At 33.5% G+C, this 16,909-nt stretch overlaps 2 protein-coding genes across 2 annotated transcripts; both read right to left on the reverse strand.

The window, feature by feature from the left end:
- Window positions 1–6,312: 6,312 nt before the first annotated feature.
- Window positions 6,313–7,546, reverse strand: LOC123867592 (uncharacterized protein YBL113C-like). The gene is made up of 2 exons (XM_045909694.1): window positions 7,401–7,546; window positions 6,313–7,161 (listed from the first exon to the last, which is right to left on the reverse strand). The coding sequence occupies exons 1-2, from the start codon at window positions 7,477–7,479 to the stop codon at window positions 6,377–6,379; spliced, it is 864 nt and encodes a 287-aa protein (XP_045765650.1). The 5' UTR covers window positions 7,480–7,546; the 3' UTR covers window positions 6,313–6,376.
- Window positions 7,547–15,737: 8,191 nt separating this feature from the next.
- LOC123867600 lies at window positions 15,738–16,674 on the reverse strand. Its single transcript, XM_045909703.1, has 2 exons — window positions 16,489–16,674; window positions 15,738–16,403 (listed from the first exon to the last, which is right to left on the reverse strand). Exons 1-2 carry the CDS (start codon window positions 16,538–16,540, stop codon window positions 15,751–15,753), a joined length of 705 nt encoding a protein of 234 aa, XP_045765659.1. The 5' UTR covers window positions 16,541–16,674; the 3' UTR covers window positions 15,738–15,750.
- Between the last annotated feature and the right edge of the window lie 235 nt (window positions 16,675–16,909).

A 16,909-nucleotide genomic window follows, 5' to 3' on the forward strand; every position in this document is an offset into this window, starting at 1 on the left:
TGTGCTATTATAAAATGATAATGGTTTGCCTTTTTATTTGTTTGTGCGTGCATCATACACTGTATGTACAAAAGTAACTACACTGATTGAGATGAAACTTTCTCAGCTAAACATATTGTGTTAAATGCAAATAAGATTTAAGCAGAAGTACAGCTTAGCCTTAAATTCACGCTAGAGAAGTCGACGCCTGGAGTAAGTTTGTACGTATAAAAGAGTTTCGTACAAGCGTTTTTTTTTCTGTGTGGCCCTATAAATGAGTTCAAAAAGTTTTTCAGCCAATTTCCTCTAAGCAATCATTAATAAAGTTTTAAGATAGGTATCATTAATTTATTTGCATATGAAAAACTTAAAATCGAACAGCATATTTGTTAAAATAAGATCGAAACAGAAGTAGCATTATCGAACACTTATATTTGATAACGAAAATAACAATGGGCCCCTGGCGATAATTACACGGAACCTGATATCATTCATTAGGAGATCCCTAAATTATTGCGCCAAGCAAAATTCTTAATTATATATCTTAAATTTCTAAGTAAAATATAGCCTAAAGCGCCGCCAGAGCAGCAAAATAATATGTTTATAAACAACGAAACTTTACCGTTAGCGCTAATTATTACTTTTTGATAACATTCTGCCCGAATTCTGATAGAGGCTTGATCGGATAATTTGATATTACTGTCAAAATTATTCAAAGTTTGTATCAATTAAAACAGACTGGTTCTTTCCCTACGTTACTTATATGGAACTAGCTGACGGGTCTGCGTTCGCTACATTAGAATTTTTGAAACGAAAAATGACGGACTTTTATATAAACTTTCTTCCCCTAAAAACTTAAAGTTTTTAACCCCAGCAGTTTAGCCTATGCTTTGTTAGTCAGTCAGTCAGTCAGGACAAGTCTTTTTATATGTATGGATAACCAAATTACACACTTCATAAAGCTCGAGTTAAACGTTTAGGTAATGCGCTAAAAGAGGAGCTCATCGCCCTCCCAATTAGGTGGATAATGACGGTGTTCAGTTGGAGTTATTAATTTAATAAATGGGGGAGGTCGTATGACGCGTCAGGTGCACGGCGCGTGGCGGCGATGACACCGGCAGCTTCACTATGTCGCTCCTGTTAATCGGTTACACTACTTATATTATAATCTTTTACAGGACGTGTTAAAAATATTAAAGCGGAAGCGAAATAATTACAATATTTTATATAAAAACTAGATGATGCCCGCGGCTTCATCCACAAATGTTTCAGTTTTTTAAAATCCCAAAGTAACTTTTTGATTTTCCGGGATAAAAGTAGCCTATGTCCGTCTTCGGGATGCAAGCTATCTCTGTACTAAATATAAGATGAAGTCCAAGTTTTCATTGACGTGGATTCAGATTTTTAAACATCCCGTGGGGATTGTTTGTTTTTCCGGGACAAAAAGTAGCTTTCCCGGAATGCAAGCTATCTTTAATTTCCTCAAAATCAGTTAAATAGATGGGCCATGAAAAGCTAGCAGACAAATAGATAGACAGACACTCTTTCGCATTTAAAATATCAGTAGGTATGGATGGCATGGATTTATTTCGAATGCATTTAAACTTTCTTTAAAGGTTACATCAACGAATCTTAAGTGATGTCTAAGTACATCTCCTACCAGATTGAGAAATAAGGCATCTAACTAAAAGTAATTAAAAAAATGAACGCTTTGAGATACTAGAGTGTACTTGATTTTTACAAAGTAAAACCATACCTAGTAAACGGCTAATCTATAGTCCTAACACTTCTTTCATTAAAAGAAAACGTTGCAAATTTCAAAAGGACCACATTTTAGAATCAGTAGGTAAGGCACAAAGAATCTCACGCTTCAATTTATATGTCTGGCATGCTTCAGTGAAATTAATGTGGATTTGTAAGAAACAACCAAGACTTCTTTCATAAAAATTTAATTCTCTAATTCATCCCTACAGCTTGCTCTCCGAGTAATTACAGTAAAAGGTCTTAAGCATGAATGTTATGACGGCGTTTATGAAAAGTATTTCAGAGTAGGTATAACGAACCATTCACGCTTCCTTTTTCGGCATCTGAATGCTCACCACACAATAAATTTTATGTCGAAAAGATCTTTTATGAATTTTCAGACGCACCGCCGCGCCGCCGCGCCGCCTTTGAAAAACTTAATGTTGTTTTTCTCACATAATTAAGATTAATTAATACACTTACATATCATCACCAACGACCAAAGATCCGTTACATTAAATTAAACTGTTTAAAGTTAAATCATCAGGTAAGTTGTATCTTTATTTTTCACTTAATGATGTTTACGAAAGCGTCATTTGTATCACTGGGTAAAGAGATACTTAGGCGGAGCAAATTTTTATGTGTAAAAATTTTTCGTGATCAAAATTAATTTGGAAATTGAATTTTTCTTGCGATATTTACACACGAGGAGTCTTGGCATTTGACATAATGATTCGAAAGGAAGAAGTCGAATTTAATAGCAAGTTAAATGATACGTGCCTTGATTGGAAAATGTATGCGTATTCAGGTCGACGAGACCTCACCCTCCCAGCCTCCGCACGGCTGATTTGAAATGAATGGTAATAATGCCCGAGAATCCCGCTCGCATCGTTTTGTATGATTATTCCAGATTAATTATTTGTCGGAATTTCGTTGGCTAATTTTTCGGAACGGGATTTTTCCGCTTTGACTGACGTTTTAATTCCAACTCGTCATGGGGTGATTGCAATATCCTTTGTGTGAATGATACCCCTTTTTCTCTGATTATGATTTCTGTATATTTTCAACTAGAACAATTCCTCATCAAAATCGGTTAAACCGATTGTGAAAAGCTAACAGACAGACTGACATACTTTTGTTTATTTAATATTAAGTACCCATGGATATGGATAATAAAGAACTGACTCAAAACTGTACGATACAATCTAAACTTTTAATTGACCAGACACTACCAAGTGACTAAAGTTCAGCTGATTACAAAATACTATTTAGCGAAAATCGCTTTCTAAGTGAAGCTAGTACATAAGTTTTTTAAAAGTTTCCCACTAAACTTACCATTACCATCACGAAAGTGGTTCCGGAAATCATTCGTTTGTACATTTGTAGCGGGGAACATTGAAGAAGGCGTATGATCGATTCAGTAAAGCACTTTTCCCAATCTGAATGCTTATAAAAAGGCGATAGTAGTTTTGCTACAGAATCACGTCACAGCGGTCCCGAGGGCCGGCTGATGCGAATATCAAATCGCAGCTACCCTCGCACTCAATAATACTCATCCATTAGGCGAGAGGGAAAAGTGACACCTATGTCCATCAAGTTTTATAACGCTACTGTCAATACTTATGATTCGTTTTCTCTGTATTTTACTGAAAGATTTTTTATTGATATTCAATTTATCTACACAATTGTTTTATTTATTTCTAGTTAAACCGGGTGGCCCATGATAGACGGCTTAGGTGCCTACTGCCTAGTAAATACAAAGAACTACAAACTTCCGTCAAAACAGACAAATCTTTATGGTACAACGTGTAGTATGCGATGTGCACTATGCGCCACCCCCTTCCTCCTTCTACTAAACAAGCAGGAAAAACAAGCACACCACCAACACGCAACACCACTCAAATCTTCCAGAACACACTCAAAGTACGTTTCTCTCCGACATCGGAGCATCCTCAGGAGATGTACTTCACACTGCACAATATTTTGCAAATATCCAAAGTGACAAAAAAATCACTTCTCAGACTACATCTATACTACATCTCCCGAGGATCCTCAGGTGTTGCGGTGAATATTTGTAAAGGCCCCGTGGACCTAATTTTAAGAAAAGTTATAATATACCTAGAACATTAATTTGCAAATGCATAAAAATAATATATCTTATTAAGGGTACTACTTTCTTCATTAACGGAGCATTGTGCTTCGTTCTGCTGTGATATCTAAAACTGATTTCTAACATAAGTAGTAAAAGGTGGTTTTTGTTTGGCAAATAATCGATGTTTGTTGGCGAACTGGACTCTCCCAAGGGGCCTGAGCTGGCATTCTGACGACTGAACTAAGTAGAAAGATAGAACAGAATTAAGCGGCCCAATTATCCCGTATTGGATTTATTGGTAATCTCTGCACGAATGGGCGCGAGGGTGCGAACCGTACCAACTTTTGATGATACCTCCATCGGTATTATGAACAAAGTTGCTGCAATTTTTATGTTGGAGGATTTATTGTTTGCGTTCCTCTTGTTTCGCCCCCGACTGTGTGCGGACAGATAAAAGAAAGTCCATCATTTCATTAGAATCAATCTTTCATCAAAGTATACCGTTTCCTGGATTAGCGATCACATCACGGAAAAACGTACCTTTGTTTATTTTTAGCACATTATTTTATTGAAAATTAGTACAAGTAATTATTAACCCTAGATTACTATAGATTAATATAAAAATTAAATATGCAATTATAAAAACAACGATAATGATCGCCAAATAATAGAACAAACACCGTAAACATATCATATTTTATCAGTCAATAAAATCAAAATCGGTACACGCAAGATCAAAGGGATAAGTTTTTCCCTACAACGATAAATATTTTAGAAAAACGAGGGGTCAATCTTTAATAAATATCGACAATCGAAATTTTATTGCGTCCGTTCCGTCCCCGCTGACCTACTATCTTTGTATCACTGGCTGCCATAAGGGAGGGTCATCGTAAGATTTATGACCTTAGCCCTTGGTGACAAAGAGCCAAAACTATGAAAAGCGACATTCGGCTCAATCCCAAAATATTCCTTTTTATATCGTACCATCGATTTATCTAGCTCCTGTATTTATTATAAATAGAAGCTTAGTAGAAACCCAGTAACCTAGCAGATTTCTTAGTTTGTATATAGTATAATTACCAATACCCATTTAAACACTTTACCTACATAGTTGCGCTTTATCCCGAAACAATTTCTTTAAGTATAACTTACTTCGTCGCTACAATCTTTTCGCCTCTACAAGTTTTTCTATTTATCTTCGCTGTCTCTATGATGATTTACTATGTGGTTCAGAAGCTGTAAGGGAGGTCAATAACTGTCAAATTACATGTAAATGCCGATTGGCGAAAATGGCCCATTTTTGAGTTATTGATCGTATTGTGTTTTTCACAAAAACATACGAATGCAATACTCAGGTAGATGCAGTATTTAAAAATTATTTACAAATTTTATTTTTTTAAATTTTATTTTTATTACAAGGACCTTTAATCAATCAAATTAATATCTCAAGTGGTTTTTAAATAATAATTACTCTGATAACTTAATCTTCTTTATGTTAGAAACATAAACCACTTAAACTAACTACTGAACAGCAAAAAAATTTATACTAAAATAGTGCGTCAAATGTCGAACGTGACAAAAGAAATTGATATATCGATATAAAAGCATATTTATGTTCACGGTGTATTGGTAAAAAATCTTAGCGATACGTCATAGCCGTCAGTCTTATATCCCGCCTCATGGGTATTGCATAAAAAGTTTTTTCCTAAATAGGGACCAAGTTGAATAAAAGGAAACGAGAAATAATTTTACATTTTAGTAAAAGTGGACCCAGGATACATTACAAAAATATTATTATTTGTGAATGAAAAAAAAAATACACATAATCTCCACTTTTTTTACAAAACTCTTTGTTATGTAGATACAAGATAATATTATGCAATTCTTCAAGTTCTTTGTACTGGTAGAAAATGAAGGTTATTTAAAACTGTAGATTCAAAAAGTATGCAGCAAAACAAGGTAGGTTAACCTTAAAGACTTTTAATTTATATTAAAGAATTATTTGTATTATCACTATGATAGTATATTTTTGTTTTTTACCAAATAATCACTGTAATATCTATCTGTTACTACGTACGAGTATGCTACTGGCACTTATAGTGGTGGGTTTTCAATATTTTATGAGAAGTAGGGTGTTATTTCCCTAATGTTGCCGTTAAGCAGAATATATCGATATAATTATTTCACGAAATCGTCGTGAACATTCCGCTCACGGTCTATGTTTTATGAACTACCTTTACAAAATGGCACTTTTGTATTACCAACACAGTATTATCATGGTAGACCAATTTTTTTGTGACAATTAGTGGTGTCCAATTTCAACTTTAGGTATATATACGAGTATAATCTATGACAACTAATAAATAACAAATAGCACCATTATTTAATTACGTGTAATATAAAATAAAACAATAAAAATTCTATCATTTATGATAGAATTTAAAATTTATTTATAAATAAATTTTTGTTTTTAGAATTAAATATATAATTAGTTAAAGGAAATCTAGAAATTCATGATGCTTATGTTCACAAAAAAAAATATTTTATTAAATAACACACTATTTATAGAGTAACAATATTGCTTGCATTTAGAGTACTCTTTTCATTTTTCACATCTTGTATAGTTGAATTTGTATCTTCACTTTCTTTTACACTTACAGTTGCATTCGTAGCGCTACTTGCACTGTCTTTTGCGTTTATAGTACTATTTGCATCTTCAATATCAGTTGTATTTGTAACACTGATTGAACTTAAACGATCAGGTATAATTGTTGCATTACTTAGTAATCGATTGTCAGCTGAATTAGTAGCGTTGCTTGCTATTACACTATCCGTTTCTTTTGTAGCATCGGTTGATGTTGGACTATCCGTTCCATGTGTAGCATCGCTTGCTAATGGCCTATTACTAGCTTTGCTTATCCTATTACTAGTTTGACTGTTAATTATTTCAGTACTATCACTAATGGTTGAATTGTGATCGTATACAGTTCCAGTTTCGTTGTTTATATCGTGAAAAACAGTAGTATCTTTTTTTTCTGCTTCAGTTGTTTTAATAACCTGCATAGATTCTGAAGTAGTTTTTAGAGCACTAAATGCTAGGTTTTGTACCCATGCAGGTTTTGTTGTTTTTGGTGTTCCTAGTCTCCATCTAGTTTTATTCAATTGATGTTCCAGAGTATATTTAGCTTTTTGTTTCTTAACGTAGCAAGTACAAAAACAATATTTATCTGAATATGCTACATCATAGCCATTATCTACGCATTTTTGGATGCATAAAAATGCCTTTTCATAATTATCACACTCTGAGGTCCGATGAAAGCCATAGCGCAGTGGCAATTTTTGTGAATCTGTATAGGTATATAAATGAAAGCAAAGTTAGTTTTTTAAACTAAGCATCTTAGTACAATAAAATGTATGTTAAAAAGCTTAATTTTTTTAAATTAAAAAACCGACTTCTAAAAATACTACAAAGTAAAATAAATAATTTTTGTTTCTACACGTGTATATATTCATAAACTTTAGAGTATCTTTATCTATATAATTATTTATCTCTATCTTCTTTTGAAATTATTTTTTCTAAACTTACCTACAGTGGAAAGAATAAGCTGCTCACTACACGTGAAAAATATTAAAAAAATAATTGATATTGTTATAACAGCTTCCATTATTCAAAAATTTTAAATTCTATTCTTATCACAGAGCAATTTAGTATTTGTAATTAGCTAGGTAATAAGAAAGTAATTATTATATTTCCGGATTTGATAATGCAATACTATTAAATTTAATTACCTTTGTAAAGAAATTGCGCTTGATCATAACCTCATTAAATGGTATGTGATGTAGAAGTCCAAGGTAAAAAACGTCAACTTTAATGAACTATTACATAGGGGTTTGAACTTTTTTGAGTTATAGCATTTAATACATCTAAATCGAATAGAAGGTTCTTAAATTATCTTCATGACACTGAAAGTGAACAATTTAGTTAAAAGTATGAAGTTATATTTTTAGTACCTAGGGATGTCTGGTAATCCTTAAGATTCACTGTTTATAAACATGTATTAGCAGATAAAAGATATAGCATTTAATACATCTAAATCGAATAGAAGGTTCTTAAATTATCTTCATGACACTGAAAGTGAACAATTTAGTTAAAAGTATGAAGTTATATTTTTAGTACCTAGGGATGTCTGGTAATCCTTAAGATTCACTGTTTATAAACATGTATTAGCAGATAAAAGATATAGCATTTAATACATCTAAATCGAATAGAAGGTTCTTAAATTATCTTCATGACACTGAAAGTGAACAATTTAGTTAAAAGTATGAAGTTATATTTTTAGTACCTAGGGATGTCTGGTAATCCTTAAGGTAATTGCTATTTGACAAATCGCAAAAATGCTGTACTTTGAAGTAAATTGTTTATTTTTCTAAAGCATTAACAGCTATTAAATACATGCAATGAAAAACTTCAGTTTGTGAAGATTATAAGAGCCTCTTTTTATTTAGTATACATTATCCCAATAAAAAAAAAAAACAAGTTGAAAACATTGCTGTTCGCAACTTGTTCTGTAAAAGTTTTCTTTAACATCTTGATACTTTGAAGCCAACCTCCAGAAAATGATATGTTTAGGTTTAGCAATCAATTTTAACTGTTAGTTTTATACTAAATGTTTTTCGTTTCTTAAATAATCTAAAACTAACCAAAAAACTTCCTGTGCTATTTATTTTCTTGCAGGCGCTCTATGGAATTCAGTGTCCACTGGACTCTAATGGCGGACGGACTGCGCGCGTCATTTCGTCGCAAAATATTATTTAAAATGAATTTAAGCTTATTATTTTTGAATGAAAGTTGTGTTTATAATCGTTGAAAAATAAAATAGGGATTTTTTCATTTCTAAATGAAGCCTGCTTATATACTAAATTTTATTCTAAAGTTACGGTTTTACCAGGTAAATACTCGGAGGTTGTCATAGATTATGATGACAGATAGTAAGTGTTCTAAATAGGTATTATACCTATGTTAGGAGATAGCGCGCCTCGTTCCGGGTGCCGTGTTCCGAAATGGATTTCGTAGTAGTGCAAGTTTGGTGCAAGCCCCACATGACGGAGGGGTATGCGTCAGGCATTTCCTGTGTACAAAAAAAAGACCTATATTTCGGATCCATATTTCATCACTGACAATATGCACTATTCAAAGACTGTTCTTCAAGCATTGAGGAATTTTGGACAGAGACATCTCGAAGGTTCCCGAAGGCTGCCTGAGTTAGATTTGTCGGCTAGCTAGCTTTTTTCGAAATTGGACTTACTTAGCTGGATTGTGTGTTAGAGCTTTCTTATGAGATATTATATGTACATAATATAACCATGGGTCTCATAAGAAAGCTCAGATTCATGCTGCGGGCAATGGGGAGAGCCTAAAGGTTGGAACGCCATTTCGGCGGCCGTGTTTCCTGCCATATATACCTTAGATACCTGCAAGCCAAGAGTGAATAGGCATCTTCTAGGTAAGCGTGCTCCAACTTGGACCTCATCATTGCTTTCTTTAAAGCATGATTGTCGTCAAGCGCAATCGCAAAGATTCAGGCGGCGCAAACCCGTAGCATGTGGAAGACCCTATTAAAGACCTATGTTCACTGTGGACGTCTGTCGGTTGATGTTGATGATTATGTCTTTAGTGCAAGTAGTTCAGTAGTTTCAGAGTTTATCGATAACAAACAAACAAACCTTTCCTCTTCATAATATATGTAGTTAGTAGCGCAAACTTGGAAAAAAATCTCGTGGACACTCTTTGATTTTCCGAGATAAATGTCATTTTACCTGACAGCCCTAATCAATTTTATCACTGATATTAATAACTAATTCATAACCGTTAAACCTAAGTGTCAAAATCTCGTTTTTCTAGTCGAGTTCCGTAGGCTCTTTGAACCCACTGCATTATTATCCCAAGAAAACCTACCATTAGATGTAGGAATAATGGAAAGAGGTCACAACCCTCAGCAATAAAGAATACGATGCGGAGAGAGATGTCACTCTCAAGGTCTTTAAATGTATCCATGCAAAAAACCACGTCGACTGGTTGCTCCGTTGCAGCGTGATTGAATATTAAACCAACAAACACACTTTCGCATTTGAAATATGGCCAGTGATTATAAGAAACAGTTTAAATCTCTCTCTGCTCTCTGAGAGACGTTAGGCAAAGTGAACACGAATTATGACACTTCTGTGTTCTTATACAAGCTTAGGTCTCTCAATTTTGTCAATTAATGTCAAATTTCTTTCTCAGATCAAAACCTAGTAAGTGGTTTAAATTCAAAAGAAGTTTAGGCCGTAGTTCTTTCTGGTCCAATGCGGAATGGCATACTTCACACACCTTTGAGAACATGGAAAACTTGCAGGTATGCAGGTTTCCTCACGATGTTTTCCTTCGCCGTTAAAGCAAGTGATATTAAATTGCTTAAAACGCACATAACTGAAAAGTTAGTAGTGCGTGATTCCGGGATCGAACCCCCGACCTTCGATTAGGAGGCGGACGTTCTAACCACTAGGCTATGACAGTTTTTAAATTAAAGGGGTTTAAATATTTTAGTGTGAAGACTGGCCAACACATTTATTCATTACATGTGCATCATTTTCTTTTTTAGGGTTCTGTACCTCAAAATGAAAAACGGAGCTCTTAAAGGACCACTTTGCTGTCTGTCCATTTGTCCGTCCGTCCGTCAAGAAAACCTATACAGTACTTCCCGTTGATCTAGAATCACGAAATTTGTTCTCGGATTTATTCTATCTACCTGCCCATAATTCTAGGTTAACGGGAAATACCCTATCGGTTTTCTTGACAGACACGACAGACGGACAGACGGACAGAAAGACAGACAACAAAGTGATCCTATAAGGGTCCCGTGTTTCCTTTTGAGATATGGAACCCTAAAAACATTATGTAAGTATGCAAAGTATTTCCCTTGCAAACCATATTTTAACAGTTGACATTTATTTATTTATTTTATTTATTTATTTATTTATTTTCACCATGTAGAGGTCATTGACTTTTCCTATCTTACTTTTAAGTTTTAATGCATTATTAAGTATTTACTGTTTTGACATGGTATTTAGATAATGGGTGATATTTATTTTATTTAATCTAATTCCTTTTAAAAACTTAGTAAGGCGCATTAATCTATAAAAACCTAGCCAGTTCAAAGACTTACTATGTTTTAAAATGGTCAAAGCGACTTACTAGCTTTTAATTTTACTTTAATGTGGGTGTCCTTACAATACAACGGGACATACTATGAAAGTTAGGCTTATGACATAAAACGATTTTCGGAAAAATGACATTTACTTTGTTTTGATATGGGGCGGTCGATATAATTAGGTACTAGGGTAAAGGCTCGAGTAAATGAACAGATTGGACGTTTTTACATGTATTAAGAGCTGGAATAAAAAACCGGCTGATATACCTTTTTTAAATATTTTCTTACAAATTCTTACACTTTTTTCAATTTCAATTTCAAAACCGTGTTCCGTTCAAACCGTTCAAAAGTGCGTGTGCGTGCGTCCATGTGTGTGTGTGAGTGTGTTGTATGTTTGTACGAGTGTTTGTGAGTGTGGTATTGCGTTGTATAACCACATGAGTAGCGAACAGAGTCAAAGCTTCATACAAGCGCGCTACGATAGGTACACTACTACAAGCTTGAGGCGCGTGTGTGCGTGAGCACAGGCGCTACGTCGCGTACGGAGAGAAATCGGTTTATACCGGCTCGGCCTGTGCTCAAGCTCAGGGGCTGCAGTACACGTCGCGCGTCGTGTTTTCATTTAATTTAATGTTAATGATAATAATTTAAATAGTGTTTAAAATCTATTTTCTTGAACTGTCATAGATTTTGTTCAAAATCAATATCTGAGGATCCCTAGGATCACAAAACAGGAAATTGTTACCAAAATTTAAAAAAATCGACGCCATTTTGAAATTCTTTGTTAATTGACCGATTTCGTTCAAAATCGATATTTAGAGCTCCCTGCAATCACAAAATAAGAAACTGTTACCAAAATTTAAAAAAGTCGACGCCATTTTGAAATACTTTGTTAATTGACCGATTTCGTTCAAAATCGATATTTAGAGCTCCCTGGGATCACAAAATAAGAAACTGTTACCAAAATTTAAAAAAGTCGACGCCATTTTGAAATTCTTTGTTAATTGACCGATTTCGTTCAAAATCGATATTTAGAGCTCCCTGGGATCACAAAATAGGAAACTGTAACCAAAATTTAAAAAAGTTGGCACCATTTATAATTCTTTCTAAATTGACTGATTTCGTTCAAAATCGATATTTAGAGCTCCCTGGGATCACGAAATATGAAACTGTTACCAAAATTTAAAAAAGTCGACCCATTTTGAAATTCTTTGTTAATTGACCGATTTCGTTCAAAATCGATATTTAGAGCTCCCTGGGATCACGAAATAAGAAACTGTTACCAAAATTTAAAAAAGTCGACGCCATTTTGAAATTCTTTGTTAATTGACCGATTTCGTTCAAAATCGATATTTAGAGCTCCCTGGGATCACAAAATAAGAAACTGTTACCAAAATTTAAAAAAGTCGACGCCATTTTGAAATTCTTTGTTAATTGACCGATTTCGTTCAAAATCGATATTTAGAGCTCCCTGGGATCACAAAATAAGAAACTGTTACCAAAATTTAAAAAAGTCGACGCCATTTTGAAATTCTTTGTTAATTGACCGATTTCGTTCAAAATCGATATTTAGAGCTCCCTGGGATCACGAAATAAGAAACTGTTACCAAAATTTAAAAAAGTCGACGCCATTTTGAAATTCTTTGTTAATTGACCGATTTCGTTCAAAATCGATATTTAGAGCTCCCTGGGATCACAAAATAAGAAACTGTTACCAAAATTTAAAAAAGTCGACGCCATTTTGAAATTCTTTGTTAATTGACCGATTTCGTTCAAAATCGATATTTAGAGCTCCCTGGGATCACAAAATAAGAAACTGTTACCAAAATTTAAAAAAGTCGACGCCATTTTGAAATTCTTTGTTAATTGACCGATTTCGTTCAAAATCGATATTTAGAGCTCCCTGGGATCACAAAATAGAAAACTGTAACCAAAATTTAAAAAAGTTGGCACCATTTATAATTCTTTCTAAATTGACTGATTTCGTTCAAAATCGATATTTAGATCTATTCATCGATATTTAAACTAGGCAATCACAACAAAAACAAACTTTACCATCTTGTTGAACAAATAACTATTGTTAATTAAATTGTATCCTCCAGTGCCAACCCTACCAAAATAGTTATAAAATTTGCTCGCTTCTTAGAAGCTTTGCCTCTGTTTGCTACTCTGTGGTATAACACCATGTTAGTAAATCTTAGTATATTTTTAACCGACTTTAAAAAAAGGAAGAGGTTCTGAATTCGTCGGTATCTTTTCTTTATGTATGTTCCCCGATTACTCAAAGACGCCTGGACTGATTTGGATTTTTTTTTTGTTTGATAGGGTATACTTTGCAAGTGGTCCCATATAAAATTGGTAAAGATCTGATGAATATCTTTGAAGATGGAGAACAGAACTCCTCAATGGATAAGAGCAAATTCAATTTTTTTTTTAATGTATGTTCACCGATTGCTCAAAGACGCCTGGACCGATTTGGAAATTATTTTTTTTTGAAAAGGTAGGTATACTTTGCAGGTGGTCCCATATAAATTTGATGAAGTTCTGATGAATATCTTCTGAGATGGAGAACAGAACTCCTCAATGGATAAGAGCAAATTGCTCGCGAGCAGTGTAATTGCTTAGTAAACAGTAGGGTTTTAGCTGGGCATGGCATATTATTATAGTACAGTGGGGCCACTAAAAATTTTGAAATAAAAAATTTTCAAAAGAAAAATAAAACCGACTTCAAAAACCACAATAACTTAAATTATTTTTTACTTTTTAGTGTTTGTGATTTTGAAATCGGTTTTATTTTTCTTTTGAATTTTTTTTATATTTATTCTGGTATTCTTATTTCTTGGATATGGATCCCTCTTGGGTATCCCCATTTCTCTCTGTCTTTGGTACTATCAAGCTAATTTTCTCTCGCGATTTGCACAATAGCATTAGACCAACGCGTCTTCGGTCTACCTACCTGTCCTTCTTTCATCTGTAAAAATCGATACAATATGACCATTTGCATTGCAGTTTTAGGGCATGTCTCAAGGTGTCTGTAGGCTTTGTCTTTTTTCTTATGTCTTCAATTTTCACTTTGAATATTTTTTGCTTAATTTATGCAACTTGCCATCGCCCTTTAGCAAGTTACTATTTCTTTTTATATTCTTTGTCTGGACCCATGTTTGGCTGGCATAGGTAAGGCATGGCAGGATGCATGTATCTATAACGGATCTTTTAAGATGTACTGGGTAAGCTCCTTTCATTCTTTCCTTTTGTGCCCAGTAAAACAAGCATACTCGGGCTACTTTGAGAACCCATTAGCAGCTAACAGCAAGGCCTGGACTCCAATTTTTATATGTGGAAGCTGTATTTCCTCGTTGCGTTTATGAGCAAATAAGAATAGTTAACTACTTTTACTAAAAAAAAATTTTATTATTTGGCGCGAACCATCTAAACACCATGATGATTATTATTTCTGCGTTGTGAATATTACCAGAAGAAACAGCAAAAAAATTGTTCCAAGCGGCTCTATTGTAACTTGCAGTCTGCAATTTGAACGATTCTGACTTCTGGTGATAAATCTGTACCTCAGCCCCAACCCAGTACCTCTAATCTACCATTTCAAGAACTTTCAGAAGGTAGTGACGATGTAGTGACAATCATCTCAACTTAGACCATTCAATCAAAATTATTTGGATCACTTAATGAGAGATCTTAGATTGTCTAAAAAGCATCAGAACATGTGGCTTCTCGGCTCAAAGGAACAAATCTGATAACATCAGACACTTGTGTTACGGTATATTATTCTCACTACTCTTAACACATTCAGTAGCTGATGTTGCACTTCCAGCGACTTGGATGCAACAAGGGCGTTAAATTTCATTTTCTCTGTAGTCATTTGGACTGTTTTCCAGAAAATTTAGGTGACTTTCAAACTAAGATAACTATACCAAAGGGGATAATATCATATGAAAGGGCTCTATTATACATTCTAAAACAGGTTTTATTTATTATTATTATGTAAAAGAGTTTTTGATTTATCGCGCAAAATGTAGAAAAAAATATACAATAAGTCAAAAACTGAAAATCTGACATTTTTTTTTAAATTCCAAGCCGAAAATATACTTAAGAATTTATTAATAGGAATCGAGAGTTTATGCACTAGATAGAGTTCGTTCATTCACTGAAATTTCCAGTTCATTTAATGGCAATTTATCCTTTTGTTAAATAAAATAATTTATAATAATTAATACCACGCATTTTATTTGATTTTTTGATATACTGTGTACAGATACACAAAAAATAAAAATTATATATAGAACAATTCTCATATATCTTAATTTTAGGTGAAAGTCAGGGTAATCCTTATTCGTTCATGTACTGGATCTTTTACCCTCCTACGTCAAAATACTAAAAGTCCGCGTAAATTTCGCAGATTGAAATGTCTGCTTGATTAATTGTCAATAGAGGGTCATGACATGTCAAAATTGCTAGTTTGAAGGTGAAATCGTCTAAGTCATTCGAGATGGTTTTCCTCTTAAGATTCACTGTTTATAAACATGTATTAGCAGATAAAAATCATTTACCATTTGTTAAATGCATTTACTTAATAAATATTTTACTAAACGTTATACAAATAAAATCAATAGCTTAATTTGCTAAACTGTCCGCTAAACGTTGTTTAATCGGTTTTTGTTTTTAAAAAATATTTTAGGAGGCAAAATTAAATTAAAATACTTGTTACGTTAATTTTTATTTTTGTAATATTCATGTTTTATTATTTTGCTCTTGGTTTACATTATTAGCATTACTCTCTGTTGTAATTTCAGTATCAGTTTTATTTACTTCCGTTTCGTTTTGGCTTATCGTAGCTTCTGTTGTATCAGCATTACTTTCTGTTGTAATTGCAGTCTCAGTTTCATTTACTACTTTTCCGTTTTGGCTTATCGTAGTTTCTGTTATATTAGAAATATTTTCTGTTGTATGTGTAGTATCAGTTTCATTTCCTACCGTTTCGTTTTGGCTTATCGAAGTTTCATTGATAGTAGACGTCGCTTCATCAATCGTTTCATCCGTAGTTGGTTTAGTATATAAAGGTCCTGGTTGGTAATCAGTTTTAACTGTTGAAGTTGTCGTATTTTCTATCATACTACCAGGTGGTGGTGATAAAGTTCCCACGATATGATAGAGTGGTGGACTAAATGTTTTAGGCATCGCCTTTGGAGTTCCATTTGTTCTCCATTTAAAATATGGCACTACAGTGGTGGTTTTTATCTCATGACAGGTACATTTACACATATAATTTAATCTAAATACTTCGTAGCCGATGCTCTTGCATACACTCATACATTTGAAGGTCTTTACATAGTTTTGACATTGATTGTGAAAACTTAGGCCATAATGTTTCCTGAATTCTGAAACTAAAAACTGATGTTAGCAACTCAAAGTTAAACTAAAATTATTATGAAAAAATAAACAAAATTAAATCAACTGATCTCTACGAACCATCCAGTGAATTTATTGCGGAGCATATCACACATAAAAGGAAATAATTCATTTTGGTTAATAAGCCTTTAAAATATGAAATGATGTATGATTATAAACATCATAGTGCATAGTTAATTAAATATTTAATGGGCGTAATTAAACTCAAATGCATTATTGAAAACAGCGCAATTTCTAGCATAATTTAAAATCTTGAATAGAAATACAGATTTTAAATGAAAATAAAAGGCGTAAATAAGAAGCTAAATGATTAAAAGCAATTATGATCACTCACTAATAAAAACGAAATAGCAAATGAAGTAAAATCTTTTGCTGCCCTGGAATTTCTTGCAAATATTCATAACATCCATTCAATTTTGGACCTTTCCAAAAAGTCGTGCACTGTCGTTTTCGGATCTGTAGCTATCTAAGTTCTAATTAA

Source organism: Maniola jurtina, chromosome 1 (assembly GCF_905333055.1).
Source record: "Maniola jurtina chromosome 1, ilManJurt1.1, whole genome shotgun sequence".
Lineage (NCBI taxonomy): Eukaryota > Metazoa > Arthropoda > Insecta > Lepidoptera > Nymphalidae > Maniola > Maniola jurtina.

Coding starts and splice junctions, on each gene's coding strand:
- LOC123867592 (XM_045909694.1), bottom strand. CDS start 7,479: ATGGAAGCTGTTATAACAATATCAATTATTTTTTTAATATTTTTCACG. Junction 7,162..7,400: donor GCTTATTCTTTCCACTGTAG/GTAAGTTTAGAA, acceptor ATACCTATACAG/ATTCACAAAAATTGCCACTG.
- LOC123867600 (XM_045909703.1), bottom strand. CDS start 16,540: ATGAATTATTTCCTTTTATGTGTGATATGCTCCGCAATAAATTCACTG. Junction 16,404..16,488: donor CGCAATAAATTCACTGGATG/GTTCGTAGAGAT, acceptor ATCAGTTTTTAG/TTTCAGAATTCAGGAAACAT.